This window comes from Pristiophorus japonicus, chromosome 8, assembly GCF_044704955.1.
Source record: "Pristiophorus japonicus isolate sPriJap1 chromosome 8, sPriJap1.hap1, whole genome shotgun sequence".
In the NCBI taxonomy this organism is placed as follows: domain Eukaryota; kingdom Metazoa; phylum Chordata; class Chondrichthyes; family Pristiophoridae; genus Pristiophorus; species Pristiophorus japonicus.
The window spans coordinates 91,234,961-91,253,694 of NC_091984.1; the positions used below are offsets into that span (position 1 = coordinate 91,234,961).

Below are 18,734 nucleotides of genomic sequence, written 5' to 3' on the forward strand. Positions count from 1 at the left end.
ACCCAACTTGTGTCCACAAATACAGAAACACACACACACACACACACACACAGTGATCCGGAATGGGAACCCACGCTGATTCTCTCTCCCCTCTCCCTCCCCCCACAACGCCGAGACCAAACACTTGAAAATGTGATTAGTCAACTCAGTTCAGACCAGGAGTTTGAACCTTGGATGCCTGGTTTCTACACCAGGCACTTAATTAAGTGCACTTAATTCAGTGAGCGCCATTACAGGATCAGTATTTTTCTTGAGCTAACCAGTGGTGAATTTAATGTATTAAAGTATCAAGGTATGTGGTAGTGAGGTCACCAAGGATTTAAGTAAATGTGGATGTGTGAAATTTTGCACTATGTCCACGTCAGCTATGAAAAACACCGAACAACTTACATTTACATAGCACCTTTCACAAAACGTTTCAAGATACAGTAAAGGAGAGTGGGGGACACCAAGCAAAAAGAGAGAAGTTACAAGAGGATATTGAAGACAAGGTTGAAGAGGTGGTTTGGACCAGATTTTAAAAAAAAAGGTGAAGAGGTAGAAAATCAAAGTAGTTTAGAACAGAATTCCAGAATGTAAGGGTGTGGACACAGAAGGCACAGTCACCAATGGTGAAGCGGGAGGGGGGAGATAGAAGAGAAAGTAAAGGATGGACTGGATTGGGGTTTGAAGCCCAGCTCGGGATTGAACGAGCCACCAAAGGTTGTACACCAACGTCAGTCGGAGTGGCAAGGGAGGGAGATGAAAGTGAGACCCGTGTCAAGTTTCTGGTAGGATCAGAACAGAATGGCTTCAGGCTTTGAAAAAAACTCTGGCTCATCCAGGACTTGATGTCAAAAAGGAAAAGAAAGAAAATATTTAAAATTTAAAAATTGTACAATTACATTTGTAAAAGTTTAATGGACAATTTATGTACAAATGCAGCAACTTGAAAATCATGGACGGTTAAGGGCGAGATGCTGTTTTCACGAAGCTAGCGGTGGAGCGGCGCAAGTTGTCCAGCAACTTACGGTGATTCACAATTCACAGGATATCTCTTCCTCCACACAAGTTGCTGGATGATTTTCACATTAATAACAGTGTGCATCATTCACATGCTTCTTTTCTTCCCATCATATTCTGGCAATTGTTTTCAGAAAGGTAGGAATAAAACCAGGAGAGAGCAGTGCCACGAAGGTGGACCATAGAAAAGGGGCAGTGGAGGAAAATGAAGTGTTTGACTGCACCAAAAAGCCATGTAGAGGTTGAAGAGGGATAATGTCTTGTAGTACTAAGCAAAAATTCTACAGATACTGGAATCTGAACTAAAAACAGAAAATGCTGGAAATCTCAGCAGGTCAGGCAGCATCTGTGGAGAGAAAGAGAGTTAATGTTTCGGGTCAAATGGCCCTTCGTTAGAACTGGTGAATGTTCGAAAGAACAGATTCTTTAGGAGCACTGAAAGGGGATGGGGAGTAAAGAACAAAAGGGAAGGTCTGTGATAGGATGGAAGACAGGAGAGATTTGAGGGACAAAAGGGAAGATGGCCAACTTGAGATGGGAATAGCAAAAGTTAGAAAAAGATTAGTTTAGATAGGGTGTGAATGGCAAGATAATTACCAGCTGCCAAGGGAAACACAGAAAAAATACACAAAAACAAAATATGGGTAGAGGTTAAAGTCTGAAATTGTTGAACTCGACGTTGAGTCCAGAAGGTTGTAAAGTGTTTAAATTAAAGAGGAGGTGCTGTTCCTCGAGCTTGCATTGAGCTTCATTGCAACAGTGCAGGAGTCCGAGGACGGAGAGGTCAGAGTGGGAGTGGAGAATTAAAGTGACAGGCGACCGGAAGCTCAGGGTCACGCTTACGGACTGAACAGAGGTGTTCTGCAAAGCGGTCACCCAATCAGCATTTAGTCTGCCTAATGTAAAGGAGACCATATTGTGAGCAGTGAATACAGTATACTAAATTGAAAGTAGTACAAGTAAATCGCTGTTTCACCTGGAAGGAGTATTTGGTGCCCTGGACAGTGGGAAGGGAGTAGGTAAAAGGGCAAAGTGTTGCATCTCCTGCACTTCCATGGAAAGGTGCAATGGGAAGGAGAGGATGATTGTAGTAATGTATTGCAGTCACAGCTACGCAAGATGTTAGTAGATAACCAGTACAGTCTTGGTGTGAGAGTAGGATAGAAATTAGATAGGAGAGAATGGTGGGCATAGAGTAGGACAATAATGATACATTTGAGGACTGCAAATTAATGGGAGTTTGGAATTGGCCTAGCTGTTTGACAGGGAAGAGAAATTAAAGATAGGTTTTCTTAAGGAGCTGAAAAGTGGGATTAGGCTGGATAGCTCTTTGTCAGCCGGCGCAGACATGATAGGCCGAAATGGCCTCCTTCCGTGCTGTAAATTTCTATGATTCTTTGATAAGGGGGGGGGGGGGGGGGGGTGGGAAAGAGATGAAGGAGAAAATGATACACGATGAAAGGAAGAGGTCTTCTTTCATATGGTAGTAACAAAGCAAATCAAATGTCAATATCTAATTTGGATATCCAGGCCAAAGCTTCCATTGTAACAGCATAGATATCTTGTACGCTGCCTGCAAATTTCCTCTGAGGGCAGTGCTCAATGATGTGCTCCAGGGTCTGATTAGGAGCATGATGGCGATGTTTTAATCTTCCATCTAAGGAAGAGGTTAACTATGTTGCCGAGAAATGGGCTTAGAAGTGCCTGGTAAATGGTAAATGAAGAAGAGCTGGATCGAGGGGATCAAGAGAGTAGGTGGCGGTTCTGAGATAAAATAATCTGATAAGGTTGTACAGGGTGCTATAGACTGTGGTGGGAGGGCCAAGATCGTAAGGTTCGGGTGTGTGCTGAAGCCAACAGAGGCAGATTAACTGAGTGGAAAAAAGTCCACAGCCTCTTTGGATTGGATGTCAGAGGTAAGGATGGGAAAGATGGGGAAAGGGAAGTCAGACTGGCAGGAGATGGGGATTGTCCTTACCCCTATTATTGAATCTGCTTCCACCACCCTTTCAGGCATTGTTTTCCAGATCATAAGAACTCGTTGCGTAACAGAATGTCTCATAGCAGTGCATTTGGAAAGAGGTAATATGATAGGTCCAAGTCAGCATGGATTTGTGAAAGGGAAATCATGCTTGACAAATCTTCTGGAATTTTTTGAGGATGTTTCCAGTAGAGTGGACAAGGGAGAACCAGTTGATGTGGTATATTTGGACTTTCAGAAGGCTTTCGACAAGGTCCCACACAAGAGATGAATGTGCAAAGTTAAAGCACATGGGATTGGGGGTAGTGTGCTGACATGGATTGAGAACTGGTTGTCAGACAGGAAGCAAAGAGTAGGAGTAAATGGGGACTTTTCAGAATGGCAGGCAGTGACTAGTGGGGTACCGCAAGGTTCTGTGCTGGGGCCCCAGCTGTTTACACTGTATATTAATGATTTAGACGAGGGGATTAAATGTAGTATCTCCAAATTTGCGGATGACACTAAGTTGGGTGGCAGTGTGAGCTGCGAGGAGGATGCTATGAGGCTGCAGAGCGACTTGGATAGGTTAGGTGAGTGGGAAAATGCATGGCAGATGAAGTATAATGTGGATAAATGTGAGGTTATCCACTTTGGTGGTAAAAACAGAGAGACAGACTATTATCTGAATGGTGACAGATTAGGAAAAGGGGAGGTGCAAAGAGACCTGGGTGTCATGGTACATCAGGCATTGAAGGTTGGCATGCAGGTACAGCAGGCGGTTAAGAAAGCAAATGGCATGTTGGCCTTCATAGCGAGGGGATTTGAGTACAGGGGCAGGGAGGTGTTGCTACAATTGTACAGGGCCTTGGTGAGGCCACACCTGGAGTATTGTGTACAGTTTTGGTCTCCTAACCTGAGGAAGGACATTCTTGCTATTGAGAGAGTGCAGCAAAGGTTCACCAGACTGATTCCCGGGATGGCGGGACTGACCTATCAAGAAAGACTGGATCAACTGGGCTTGTATTCACTGGAGTTCAGAAGAATGAGAGGGGACCTCATAGAAACGTTTAAAATTCTGACGGGGTTAGACAGGTTAGATGCAGGAAGAATGTTCCCAATGTTGGGGAAGTCCAGAACCAGGGGACACAGTCTAAGGATAAGGGGGAAGCCATTTAGGACCGAGATGAGGAGGAATTTCTTCACCCAGAGAGTGGTGAACCTGTGGAATTCTCTACCACAGGAAGTTGTTGAGGCCAATTCACTAAATATATTCAAAAAGGAGTTAGATGAAGTCCTTACTACTAGGGGGATCAAGGGTTATGGTGAGAAAGCAGGAATGGGGTACTGAAGTTGCATGTTCAGTCATGAACTCATTGAATGGCGGTGCAGGCTAGAAGGGCCGAATGGCCTACTCCTGCACCTATTTTCTATGTTTCTATGTTTCTATATCCCTTCGGCTTTTTTGCCAATTATCTTAATTGTCCTTTGGTTACTGATCCTCCTGCCACCGGAAACAGTTTCCCCCTATCTACTCTTTCAAAACTCCTCACAATTTTGAGCACCTCTTTAAATCTCCCTTAACCTTCTCTGTTCCAAGAAGTTGTTATTGATATCATGTATTTTTTGTTGTTGTTCTGTTCTGCAAGGCCTCAACTTTATTTTGCCTGTTGCAATAAACATTTGCTCTATTGTAACGGAGACCATGTCTCATAACTTCTTTTAAAAAAATTAGCTCATTTGATGGCTGAGTGGGTAAATATACTGCTCAGTGTGATGCTGAGCCACACAGACCAGAAAGGCCCAAGAATCAATTTCTGGTCTTGTAGGCATTGGCTGCCCTCCAGTATCTCACTATTCTTTGAGTACAATTCCAGACAATTGTTGTTGATAGGCTACTTGACTGGTGGCAGGTGGTGGAGGAAATCAGTCTGATCCTATATTTATCCTGTGCTTACACATGTCTTTCCAGAACTAAAGTTACTGGATAGTGGTCAGGTGATGGAACTCTGGCTGATTTTTGACCCTCCTCCTCCTTTCTAGTTCTGGGAACAGTGGGAAATTGTAGCATTTCAAATGCATTTCAGCTTTGGCTCAGTGGTGGTACTCTCACCTCCGAGTCAGAAGCTTGCGAGTTTAAGTCCTACATATAATCTGGGCAGTGCAGTGCTGAGGGAGTGCTGCATTTTCCAAAGTGCCACTTTTCAATCAGATATTAAACTATATTCCTGCTCAGATGTATGTAAAAGATCCCATGGCACCATTCGAAGAGGAGCAGGGGAGTTTTCCCAATGCCCTAGCTAATATTTATCCCTCATCCAGCAGCACGAAAAGTAGATTAACAGGTCATTTATCTCATTGCTGCTTGTGGGACCTTGTTCTGTGCAAATTGGCTGCCACTTTTATCTACAGAAAAACGACTACACTTCATAATGAAATAATTGGCTGTAAAGTGTTTTGGGATATCCAGAGTTTGTAAGATATATAAATGCAAGTTCGTTCTTCCTTTCTGTTGACACAATTTGACTTTTTATAATTAAATAAAGCATGTGTTCTTCTAACCACAATGCAGCACTAGAAATAGCAACAAAGAAAAAAGGATGTAATGCCATTTGGCTGACCCCTGGAACAACTTTCAGACACAACTTCCCACTTCTAAGCTTCATTATAAGTTTTGTGCAAGTTGATGCTGAGGGTACATGGCTCATGACTGAAAATCTCTCAGCTAGCATTTGTCTGATGTTGTCAATTTTGCAATTGCAGTAGTAACATTGATTGTAATGCCTACCTTCTTGCTCTCTGGTCCTTCACAGTGATGAATGTAACAGAGGATCACAGGGACATATATAACAAGGTCTGTAACAAACACTAAACAAAATTGGCAGAATATCAGAGAACTGTAAACATAAACATTTTTAGGAACAGGAAAAAGTCTCAAGGCTTAAAGGGCCCATCCTTTTTAGAGATCCATGCTACCTGCCCAATGTTTCAATGTATTCGTCAATTCCTCATCGAGACTCTTGAACCCACTTATACCGCCTGCTTCAAGACTTCCTCAGTAATTTGTTCAACACATCTGTGGTGCTGTTTGACAGGTGCCAGTCACCCCAAGATACCTCAGCCAAGTGGCCACTGATCATGTGTGATTCTGGACAACTGCTAAGCATCAACACACTTCTTACTATTGGGGGGGGGGGGGGGGGGGGGAAGAGAAGGGGGCAGGAGGTTTCCATAAATAACAAGACCCAGGATCAATGTATAGAAAACACTAACAACCTTAACTGATTTCTCCTCCCTCTTCCAAGAGCTCCAATTGTAGCACCTCAAATACCACCGAGACGGAGATCAGCTAACTGCAAAGGCCACGGACACAACTTAGGGCATTTTGGTTTGTATGGAACACAGGACCAGGAGCAGGCCATTCATCCCCTTGAGCCTTTTCTGCCATTCAATGAGATCATGGTTGATGTGCACCATGACTTGATTTGCCTGTGTTTGCTCCATACCCCTCGATAGCCTTACTTAACAAAAATCATTTCTATCTCAGTCATGAAAATTTCAATTGACCCAGCATCCACAACTTTTTATGGGAGTGAGTTCCAGACTCCCACTACTCGGTGTGAAAAAATGCTTCCTGATTTCACTCATAAATGGGTGTTACATGCTACCTTTACCAAATGAGCCATCAGAGAAGCTCCGCACTTGTGTCAAAAAAGTCCCATGTGATTTTCTTCACGTTAACCTGGTTTTGAACATCTGTAGTTGGCATGTGAAAAAGTTAGGGTGGCACAGCAGTCTGGATAGTCAACATTCAGCAACATGGCACTGAGGAAAGCCGGAATGTCAATCATGGCCAATCTGCTGTGGATCCACTTCAGTGGCCTGCCATGCTCTTTCACTGCTGGTGCTTTAATCCAGCATAAAATAATGGAATGCAAGCGAGGGTTCTTTCTGAAATGACTTGGAACAGTCTAAATCCCACTAAAAATCATCCAGAACTAATTGGAACCTAACTGATAATCTCAGAACTCACTAGGAGATGGTTGGTGGGAGAAATGCAAAAAATTCCCATTAGTGCAGTAGGGGCAGTCTTGAGTGTTTCCAGCATCTTCTGTTTCTATTTCAGATTTCCGTCGTCTGCAGTATTTTGCTTCTGTTGCACCACAAATTTGGCCCATTGGCCCGGGCGCACCGCAGGGTCGGACCGTCCGTCCCAGTGCACCACGGGATCAGTCCATCAGTTCCGGCTCAGTCCGTCCCGTCTTACCATGGGTCAAGGGGTTTCCCTTTGGTTTAATCCGTTGCTTCAGGCCATGGTTGAAAGATTTGCACCGTGGGGTCAGTTGGTCTCATCACACTGTGGTTCAATGTGCTGCTCCAGGGGTTCACTGTGTCCCATCATGATAAAGTGAATTGTTGAGATCCAGAGACTCCCCCTGAAAACATTGGTTGGTAAACTCAAATATAAAGTTAGTAAGAAGCACTGCAGTGCAAGATACAACTAGAAAGAGTAGTCACTTCACTCTTGGGTATGATTAGACATTTAAGATTTGTTTTATGGATCCCGGAGACTTTTTGCATGGGGCGGGGTAGAAGAAAATTAATACTTGTATTCAGCCCAGTAACCCCAGCTGTCCTTCTGAATCCTCAAGGTCACCAACTGAACAGGTCTTAATATATACTCCAATCTAGGATAGTGTGCTGCAGCAGGTGTTGCATTTCAGAATCTACCTCAAATTTAGTTAAAATTAAAACTTTTTGCACCAGTCTTAAAAAGAACCATGAGACTGCATGATATTCACCATCAGTTCAAAAGGATGGATCATGAATAAATTCATCTACACCCTATAATAGGCGAGATGTGTTGCTTCCGTAAAGCTAAATTGTTTATCCTCATCATTCTTAATTAGGTAGAAGTGTTTTTGTGCTCTTCCACTTGGCCTTAATCTCTCCATGACAAAGTGCATTGCAATATTGGCCAGTCTCACCATTCATCCTACTTATTCAAGCCATGAGTTGTCTAAGTGATTTCATCCATTACCATTTTGCAGAGTCCAAATTCTTGCATATTGTGCTACCTCATGTAGGTCACTTCTGGCATTGAAGCACTGCCTAAGGTGCCCACTTCAATTACATGTTATGCTGCTTAATCACTGTGGTAATGAAGTGACTTGCCCCAGAAAATGTTTTGACTTGCCAGCTTGGTGGCCAAAATAAGGAGGGACAAAGGATTTAAATAGCACAAGTAACAGAAAATCCACCATCTTGTAGGTGTATAGGCTTTCAGGGGTCAAAAGTTGAGCCAATTGTCAGAGAATCCACCCTCTTCACAGCTCTTGTAGGCAAGTGTTGATATGGCTGGTCCAGTTCATCATAGGCATTCCCTTGGAATTGAGAAAGACTTGCTTCCACTCTTAGAATGAGTCCTTAGGTGGCTGAACAGTCCAATACGAGAGCCACAGTCCCTGCCACAGGTGGGACAGACAGTCATTGAGGGTAAAGGAGGGTGGGACAGGTTTGCCGCGCGTTCCTTCCGCTGTCTGCACTTGTTTTCTGCATGCACTCAGCGATGAGACTTGAGGCGCTCAGCGCCCTCCTGGATGCACTTCCTCCACTTAGGGCGGTCTTTGGCCAGGGACTCCCAGGTGTCGATGGGGATGCTGCACTTTATCAGGGAGGCTTTGAGGGCGTCCTTGTAACGTTTCCTCTGTCCACATTTGGCTCGTTTGCCATGAAGGAGTTCCAAGTAGAGTGCCTGCTTTGGGAGTCTCGTGTCTGGCATGCGGACAATGTGGCCTGCCCAGCGGAGCTGATCAAGTGTGGTCAGTGCTTCAAGGCTGGAGATGTTGGCCTGGTCGAGGACACTAATGTCCAGGGGATTTGTAGGATCTTGTGGAGGAATCATTGGTGGCATTTCTTCAGCGACTGGAGCTGTCTACTGTACATGGTCCATGCCTCTGAGCCATACAGGAGGGCGGGTATTACTACAGCCCTGCAGACCATGAGCTTGGTGGTAGATTTGAGGGCCTGGTCTTTGAACACTCTTTTCCTCAGGCGGCCGAAGGCTGCGCTGGTGCACTGGAGGTGGTGTTGAATCTACTCATCGACGTCTGCTTTTGTTGAAAAGAGGTTCCCGAGGTATATGAAATGGTCCACGTTGACCGGAGCCGCACCGTGGATCTTGATGACTGGTGGGGCGGGGGAGGGGGGGGGGAGCAGTGCTGTGCGGCGAGGACAGGCTGGTGGAGGACCTTTGTCTTACGGATGTTTAGTGTAAGGTCTATGCTTTCGTACGCCTCAGTAAAAAGGTCGACTCTGTCCTGGAGTTCAGCCTCAATGTGCGCAGATGCAGAGGTTGCGGTGGTCCTGGACCTGGCCTGGAGACGGCGAAGGTTGAACAGCTTCCCACTGGTTCTGTAGTTTAGTTCCACTCCAGCGGGGAGCTTGTTGACTGTGAAGTGGAGCATGGCAATGAGGAAGATTGAGAAGAGGGTTGGGGCGATGACGCAGCCCCGTTTGACCCTGGTCCGGATGCGGATTGGGTCTGTAATGGATCCGTTGGTAAGGATCACGGCCTGCATGTCGTCGTGGAGCAGGTGGAGGATGTTGACGAACTTTTGGGGGCATCCGAAATGGAGGACGCCGTAAACCCTCACAGTTGAGTGTCAAAGCCTTTGTAAGGTCGAAGGCCATCTAGAAGGGCTGGTGCTGCTCCCTGCATTTTTCCTGCAGCTGTCGCGCTGCAAAGATCATGTCTGTTGCGTCCCATAGGGGACCAAAATCCACACTGTGACTCCGGGAGGAGCTCCTCGGCCACAGGGAGAAGATGGTTGAGGAGGATTCTAGCGACAACTTTCCCAGTGGCTGATAGGGAGATTCCTCTGTAGTTGCCGCAGTCGGACTTGTCCTCTTTTTTTAAAAGATGGTCACGATCACTGCATCTCGGAGATCTCCCGGCATGCTCTCCTCCCTCCAGATGAGAGAGATGAGGTCATGTATACACGCCAACAGTGCCTCTCTGCCATACTTTAGTGCCTCAGCAGGGATTCCATCCGCTCCCGTAGCCTCGTTGTTCTTGAGCGGTCGTATAGCTTTTCCTACCTCGTGCGGCGTTGGGGTTTCACCGAGGTGGTGATGGGTCGCATGCTGCGGGATGGAGTTGAGAACACTCGAGTTAAAGGTAGAGTCTTGATTGAGGAGATCTTCAAAGTGCTCCTTCCAGTGGGCCCTGACTGCCTCGGTATCCTTGATGAGTGTTTCCCCATTCTTGGCCAGCAGTGGGATGGGGCCTTGGGAGTTTGGACCATAGGTGGCCTTGACTGCGATGAAGAATCCTCGCACATCATGGCTGTTGGCCAGTTGTTGTATCTCCTGTGCTTTCTTCATCCACCACCTGTTCTTTAGGTCTCGGGTTTTTTGTTGGACCTCAGCCTTGAGCCGCCTGTAAGTTTGCTTTGCTACTCCCGAGTTGGGTTGTTGCTTAAGGCTCATAAATGTTCGGCGCTTGCGATCTATTAGTTCTTGGATCTCCTGATCATTCTCATCAAACCAGTCCTGGTGTTTTCTGGTTGAGTGACCAAGCGTCTCCTTGCAGACACTGGTTATGGAGGCCTGGAGGGCAGACCAAGCGCTGTGGGCATTCTACATCTCGGGGTCATCAAGGCACACCAGGTTAGCCGTGAGGTACTGGCTGTATAGGGCTCTCTTAGCTGGGTCTTTAAGTGCCCCGGCATTGACTCTCTTGCAGCACTGCTTCTGCTGTCCCCTCCGCTTTGGGGCTATGTTAATGTCGATGATGGATCGGATTAGGCGGTGGTCCGTCCAGCAGTCATCAGCTCCAGTCATGGCGCGGGTGATGCGCACATCCTTGCGATCCCTGGCTCGGACAATGACATAGTCGAGCAGGTGCCAGTGTTTGGAGCGAGGGTGTTGCCACGATGCCTTGTATTTGTCCCTCTGGCAGAACAAGGTGTTGGTGATGACAAGTTCATATTCTAGACATTTTGTCAGGAGTAGGGTACCGCTGGAGTTGGCTTTCCCTACCCCCTCTCTGTTAATCATGCCTCCCCAAAGGGCTTTGTCTTTGCCGACCCTGGCGTTGAAGTCACCCAAGAGGATTAGTTTGTCGCCCACGGGGACGCGGGACAGGGATTTTGAAAGGTTGGAATAAAAACCCTCTTTGGTCTCATCTGTTGCATCGAGTGTTGGGGCGTACGCACTGATGACTGCGGCGCATTGGTTCCAGTATAGGGCGAGTCATGAGGCGTTCGTTAACCACGCAAGGGGAGTCTTTGAGGCGGTCGACTAGCTCTATTTTGATGGCGAAACCAACTCCGTGAAAGCGGCGTTCTTCCTCTGGTTTCCCTTTCCAGAAAAAGGTGTAAGCTCCACCTTGTTCCTTAAGCCTCTGCTCAATGACGATCCAAAATTGATGGTGGAAGACTTGGCAATGCTGGCGCCATTGAAGGTCAGGGGGAGATGGTTGGTCTTTTTCTTATGCGAGAAGGTCATTACCTGGCATTTGTGGCATGAATATTACCTTCCACTTGCCAGCCTAAGCTTGGACGTTATCTTTTATTACTTCATGATCAGTGCACTTACAAATGGAGCTGCAAAACAGCCCCATACCTGACCTTATGATGGAGGAAGGTCATTGATGAAGCAGCTGAAGATGGTTGAGCTGAGGATGCTTTGTTGAGGAATCCTGGAGCTGGATAACTATCCTGACCACCACAACCATCAATCTGTTGTTCATTTTACTTTCATTTTACTTCAGATTTGCAGTTATCTCTAAAATTCTTAATTACCTGTTGCTCGCATGAATAGTTTGTGCCCAAGGCTCTCATACCCATGAGATGTATGAAGGGCAATCCACTCTGGATTTATCGATTCAGCTCTGAATAAAAAAAAAACGTTTATCTCTAGACTAAAAATGCATTTCACTTTTTAAAAATGTACACATCATCAATAAATGATACCCAATGACAGATAGTACAGGTACTACAATTTTATTCTCCCCCCCCCATCTAATTCCCTCTCCTCCCCAAATGAAGTGATTCATACTGGGGTATGACTGCCTTTGACACCTCACCCAAGTGGGCAGCCCACATATGGGAGCCTAAACAGTAAATGTTGGCAGGCTGTTTAACTATAGAGTGTGCATCTTGAGCCTGATCCTGTCCTCACCCATTAGAACAGCTCACACAAGCTGTTTTCTTTCCAAGTTTCAAAATGTAACATTGTGGCAGCTGGCTTAAGGGAGCTGAACAACACCTGAAGCCCATGAAAAAATGCTGCATTCCAACATCTAAACTACACATTTGCAATCTGCAATTTATGCTGAGGCATAATTCCAATTCTACTAGTGGCTATTCTTCACGTGCAAACCTAGATAGCAAATATGAGCACAAAGAGCATAAAAGCCAAAAACGATCCTGATCTCACCCAACATCTATACCACTGCACTTTCCCATGGTGGGAGCAGGAAAAGGGTGGTCACTGATCAGGAGCTAGATTTTACAATTTATTTTATATTAAAGACTAATTCTAAATAGGAGTTGTCTTATTAACAATAGCAGATCAAACTTACACATATGCACAAATCAGGCTGTGATAAGCTGTAAGAGGCGGATAATCAAGGCCCCAGTACTTCAGATTATTGCTGCTTGTATTGAAGTACCTGAAGAGAGAAACAAATCAACCATAAAGAGAATTCATTCTGAAGTAGTTGGTTCCTGCATTGTTTGAAAAAAGTTATAGATTTTTTTTAAATTAGGTTCATTTACTGAACCTTCATATTACATATTTTAGCAACATACTCTAAATGGCTCTGTAGGTATTACACCACCCGATATAGAACCAAGATAGCCCCAGGTTCAATCCCAGGTCTCTGCTGAGTCAGCCGATCTCAGTAGTAAGGGTGCTACAATTAACCACAGTGCCATGGTCTAGCGAAGAGGGAAGAAAGTCAGGGATAAAACTTGCCATCGTTATCTAATGACCCCTGCCGGAAAGTGTAGATGTCAGGTGAGAACAGGACTGTGCTTGACTGTAATGCCAAGCCCCTTCCAATGGTTGAAAAACTTCCCAGCATTCCCTGTCCAGGCTTGCATGCAAAGAATGAACACGTGATTGAGATACTGGAAGACTACCAGGGCCAATATCAGTGCTGTCAGGAGTGGGACGGGAGAGGAAAAGGGGAGGTAGAAGGGAGGAAAAAAATTATTCACTTCAATCACATATTCTAAAGAAAATCCTCAGCGACACACCCCAACACCTATAAATGTTGAGTGAGTGGAATAATGAGACTACAAACCATTGATGGATTGGGAGGTTGAAGGTAATCTCCTGCCAGTGTCTCTGAGCTTCATAATCTCCAAACATAGGTGGTTTCCCAGCACCTGAGGACACAGAAAAATAACAGCTGAACAGATAACATTAAATGGCACTACTTTCATGAAAAGGTTTTTTGGCAAATTCTACTCAAGCGTAACTGCATTGCCCCATGGGGAAAGCGAGTAACACAGATCAAGATCCCCAGTTGCATCGCCGTAAGTTAGTCGATTTCAGTTACTGCAGCAGTACAATAATTCGCCTCAGTGTCACTGCACTAAGGAGGGGAAGGTGGGAAATCTGAAAGGTGGAAAAAAGTGTTTGGCAAAAAACAACATACCTCAGATGCTGGTAATCTGAAAATAAAAATAGAAAAAGTTGGAAATACTCAGCAGCTTGGGCAGCATCTGTGGTAAAACAGCAGCAAGTATTTCAGTCCTTCAACCCTTCTTCAGGACGATCAGATATTACAGGTGAACAGCATTTTAAAAAAAAGCAACACAGGGAAGCAAACAGAATGACTTGGGTGGAGTACAGGAGATAATAAAATTGTAGCCCTGATATTAGCAAGAGAAAAAAGAACGCATAATGAGAAATCAACGACAGTGTGAATAGCTAAAGGGCAGCATGAAAATTCATCAAGATAGAGCAGGCTCCACTGGTTCGGGAATCTGGTGGAAGAAAAAAACAGGTCGACACCTGCTTCATAATATGAAAAACATACTTGCCAAACTTTTTTGCGAGGACTGACAAAAACACAGAAAATCCTCTAATTATGTTTTGCAAGATGATATCGTACAGGCAAGTGGTTTCACAATTTACATCGCGATATTGTAGGCTTCCAAAAGCAATGATAGTTTGCCAAATACATTCTTCAACAAAACCTGCCCCTTTAACAAGTCAACAAACTGAGCCCGCTCCACGGTGCCAGTTTACACTGTGCTTATTAAATGCAAAGGCTGTTGTCACCATTTGCAGTTTACACACAACTGTAGTAGTGTAGTGCTGTTTGGAGTGGGGAGGGCTCTCTTTTTTTTTGCATTGTGTGGGGCTGAATGATAAGAGATGAGGGGAGCGGCAGCTCACTGACCTGAGTAAGGATTCAGAGACACTGCCCAGCGCACCGTGAGGCTGACTGCGACTACGATGGCAATGACACTCCATCTCTCCATGCCGGACCCAGATGCTCCCTGCCTCCTGTTCTCTGCTGTGCCCAGCGCTTCCCGCACTCCGCGCATGCGCCTCTCATCCGGCGCCGCCTGATGACGCGGCCAGCTCAGGCAGGTCGGTGTGCCTTGCCTATGAGGCGTTTATTTCCATTTATGTCAAGTTTATTCGATTTAAGTTCTGGAGAAGACACTAAATAGATGCATCACCTTCAAAAATAAACTTTCAAATCGTTTATATTCTTATTGGATAACTACAGTATAGACATTGTATAAAACGATATTTATTTGAGTTAAATTACTGTAGATATCTACATCCATTTCAGAAGTTGTTTCAAATTCTCATTACAATAACTTACAGTAGTTTGTATTTATGTTGTCTGGATTTCTTTTCAAATTGATATATTTTATTTAAATCAGGGGACATAGTTCATAGCTATATTCATTTGAAAAAGAAAAAAGGAAGACTTGGATTTATATAGCGCCTTTCGCGACCACTGGACGTCTCAAACCGCTTTACAGCCAATTCAGTACCTTTGGCGTGTAGTCTCTGTTGTAATGTAGGAAAATCTGGATCAATAAAATTATTTAAGATTGTTTAAATTGACATTCCGTTCCCTATTTTACATATGTTGGGTAGTATCCTAATGATACGTTGTCCTTTCCACGTAAAGACATGTTAACGGATATAAATACTGAAGAAAAGAACAGGGAAATGTTGGGAGTGAAAGTTATTTAATGAAAAGAAGGAAGGTAACCCAAATAAAGTATGGAACTGTATTTATTTCTCACAGTGATGCACATAAAAATAAGCCACATTATTCATCAGGAAAGAATGAGACCGGACAGGTCAGGAAAACATCAGGATGCATTTGTTTATGCTCTTGCAAGCATACCCATAGCGTCAAACGAACGAGGAAAAACTGGTGTTTTGTGAAACCGTTTGAGCTGAAGAGTTAAGTTATTTCACCTGGGCGAACAGCATCAGGTTTCAAACTTTCTGCTATGCTCCCTTGTATTGCTGCCAAAATTAATATTATTTTAACCTCATTTGTCATCATACGTTATAATGGAACCAGTTGAGGCAATTAGTTTTATCTAATTAGATATCTCATACATAACTTCGAATATATTTAAGTTGAACTGGATATTGACATGGTTTGAGAATGTCATTTAATTGAATTCCTTAGCTTTAATACAAAAGTAGAATCATTTAATTGGATTCGTTTTTTGCTCATTCTGACGAGGCTTTGGTCGCTGATTACTTTTCGCCTTTTGCAGTTTATGATCATTCCTCCTATAAAGTATTGGTCAAACGCACAAAAGCAGAAACATTGCAAGTTTTCGTGAATTATTATAACATTGAAAAACATCATTTAAAGGAAATTCTCAACGTTGTTACTTTTGTGTATGAGTAGCAATTCCTTGTGTTTGACCAACAGTCCAAAGTCAGTAACGCCTGCGATTGATTGCTTAGAACTGTAATTGCAATGTAATTATTATTTATTATTATTTTTTAGATATTTTCACGGAATGTTAACGTCAGTTTCGGACAGCTCAAAAAATTCTGTATATGTCAATATCAACTATGCTGTATCTTGAATGATATTTATAAAAAGGACCATTTATTAAAAATAGATGCCTATACCTAATAAACATAATACGCATGTATAACGTAGTATTTCTCATATAAGTATATGATATAGTTACTTTATATCATAAATATATAAAGATTATACATTTACATACATCTTTAGAGAATCCACTCGACGACGCTAGTTAATTGAGGGCATTGGTGTGCAAGGTTTACAGAATGTCAGAGTTTAGCCATCCTACAAGAACCCATGAGATAGATTAACCTCGGACTGCTGTCTTTTACTGACTGTAATAGCTATAATTACATTGTTTAAAGTCATCGCTGTCAAATATTTTAGCCGGTAGTTTAAAAATGCACTCAAAAAGGAAAAAAAAAACCTGCCAGCGTACTTCGTGGCTATATATCCGAGCAAAGAACGGCAATAAACAGCAGACTTCGGCCCAAGAGTTGGTGGAAGCGAATCCGCGCTCCTAGTGATTCGCAATTGGGCTCCCTGGACTTCTATTTATTTTTAAATAAAATATTCGAAATACAGAGACTGCGAACAAAAGAAAAACTGACAACTTCATAACGCTCGCCGATATCCTGCAGTTTAATTTAAGTCGGATTGCCTGTCAGTGTAAATTGCGAAGAGCTGACAGGTAAATATTAGGTAAAATTAACAGCACAATAATCCTCAATAGAAAATTAAATCAAAAGGAAGAGGATTGTTGTTAGTTGAATTTCTTGTTGACCAGCTACAGGGGCTGATTTTACCTCCCGAAGGTGGCACATTTACTTTATAATTAAATTAATTTTAACCAATACTGCGATTGGACAAACATCGAAATTGCGAATTAATTTTGCTTGCATTATTTAATGTATTTATTTGCTACCAAGCGTGTTTGGTGTATTTGCATACATTTTGTATCTAACTTTGTGCTCAGTCACTGACTGTGTGGTCCAAGTAAAGGCTCCAGAGTTTTTTTTAAACTGATTCCTCACACTAAAAACTTATAGTATAGGACCTCGGTGAGTGAAGGTTTAATTGGCGTATTAAATACAAAAATAGCTGGGATCCCGAGGAACAAGAACAGAGGCATCACTTTTCTCACAACTCAATCTGAAAATAACCTTGCGCAAAACATAGTGAATTCAATCATAACAATTAACCAGGTACATCATTCTAACACGGACACACACACACACACACACATATATATATATATATATATATAATTTCTCCTTCAATTTTAGATGTCAAAGGGTTAAACTTTAATGATTCATTTTTATTTGCTCTTGTGTTGAAAGTAGCTATCGGACAGTTGCTAACATTTCAGACATTTTAAGCACATTCCGTAAGTGCCATCTAGTGCAGCGTTTCGGTATCACAGACTCCCGTCCAAATCCAACCCCGAGCTTCCAAATGGAACGAGATTTGGTTAAGTTGCAATAATTATTATGGTGCTGCTGACATCATTATCAACACTTTACTGAGATCCAAACTCTAGGCAAAACAAGGACGGAAATTATGGTTACAAATATTCGTCTCATGGCTGATTAGTCAGTTGCACTTCTCCCAAAATGCAGTTTACGTTTGGGTTTCAGTTTTTAAAAAGTTTGTTTCAGGCTAGAGCTCTTATAATGTCATTTGTAAAACCCAATTGAAGTAGTTTTGAGCAGGTGAGATTGTAAAATGGTATGTTTGTTTCAGCCGTTCATTTATGTAGAAGTCTCTATGAAACTCATATTTACGCAAGTTTCGTTTCGCAATTTTTTTTAAAAAAGAGGCATAAATCATTTTGAGCATCACAGTTGACCGCAGGGTGACTCAAAAGCTACAACTGCAGATAAATTCGAATCAGTAAAAGTTACAAGCAACAAAGGATCAGTGTTGGAATGAGCCCCTGTTATGGCTCGTCATTTCGGAATAGTTATATCAGCAGGTTCCTGTGCCGGACAGTGACTTTAGGAGTCGCCTTCTCCTTTCCCAGGGGTATCAGTTAAATATAGAACTAACGCTCGTGTTACACTAACCATCCGCCATTTGCTAGTTTTGTGTAAACGCAACTCATAACCAGGGTCACAACTGCCGAACATCTTGTTACGTTTATAGAAGCAAGAGACAAAACATTTTTAGATCAGTTTCAATTTCCTTGTAAAAGGATTACTGAGGGAGATTCAATTTAGGGACGGGATCTGGTATTATTAAGTTGCCCTTCAAGTAAAGTTGGAGGTGGATATTTCTTTCTTCGTGTCAAACGATTATCAAATATACTTGGTGCTCAGACCACACCCCGACAGGCAGGGCGGCTCGCTTCATTTGGTGTATTTATACTGAGCTATAAATGTTTACTCACCGTAAAATAATATTTACGGTTATAGAAAACTCACGTCCAAGTTGTTCACGCAAACGTTGTTCAAGTTGGACGGGGTCAGTCATTTCGCAAACCTCTTTAAGCACAGAGTGTGAAGTAAATAAGGAAACTCAATACGGGTAACGACACTTGAAGCCACGACACATAGATAAACAATTAGGGGAGAAAGTCTGGTGAATCTAAAATCAACCTCGTCGCCCGAGATCATTTACAAAGTATTAAAATATCAAAACGGAAAACGATCCGCATAGGTTTTTTTCTCCCTCTGCTATGTTTTTAAACAAAGATTTTCAAGCTCAGAACCTTACTTTTCATCTGTTTCC

The 18,734-nt window shown here is 43.3% G+C and overlaps 1 protein-coding gene across 4 annotated transcripts in view; it reads right to left on the reverse strand.

Moving 5' to 3' along the window:
• The window catches only part of alg6 (ALG6 alpha-1,3-glucosyltransferase), a 69,637-nt gene extending 51,173 nt beyond the window's left edge, over positions 1-18,464 (reverse strand). For 3 of the 4 annotated variants that reach the window (XM_070886147.1, XM_070886145.1, XM_070886148.1), the window contains exons 1-5: positions 14,382-14,511; positions 13,275-13,359; positions 12,549-12,638; positions 11,767-11,855; positions 5,748-5,827 (exon numbers count right to left, since the gene is read on the reverse strand). In XM_070886147.1, coding sequence (XP_070742248.1) covers positions 5,748-5,827; positions 11,767-11,855; positions 12,549-12,638; positions 13,275-13,359; positions 14,382-14,463 — 426 coding nt within the window. In that variant the 5' untranslated portion in view covers positions 14,464-14,511. Of the gene's footprint in view, positions 1-5,747; positions 5,828-11,766; positions 11,856-12,548; positions 12,639-13,274; positions 13,360-14,381; positions 14,512-18,393 lie in introns of those variants that run through there. The other variant, XM_070886146.1, reaches the window with a different exon arrangement.
• Between the last annotated feature and the right edge of the window lie 270 nt (positions 18,465-18,734).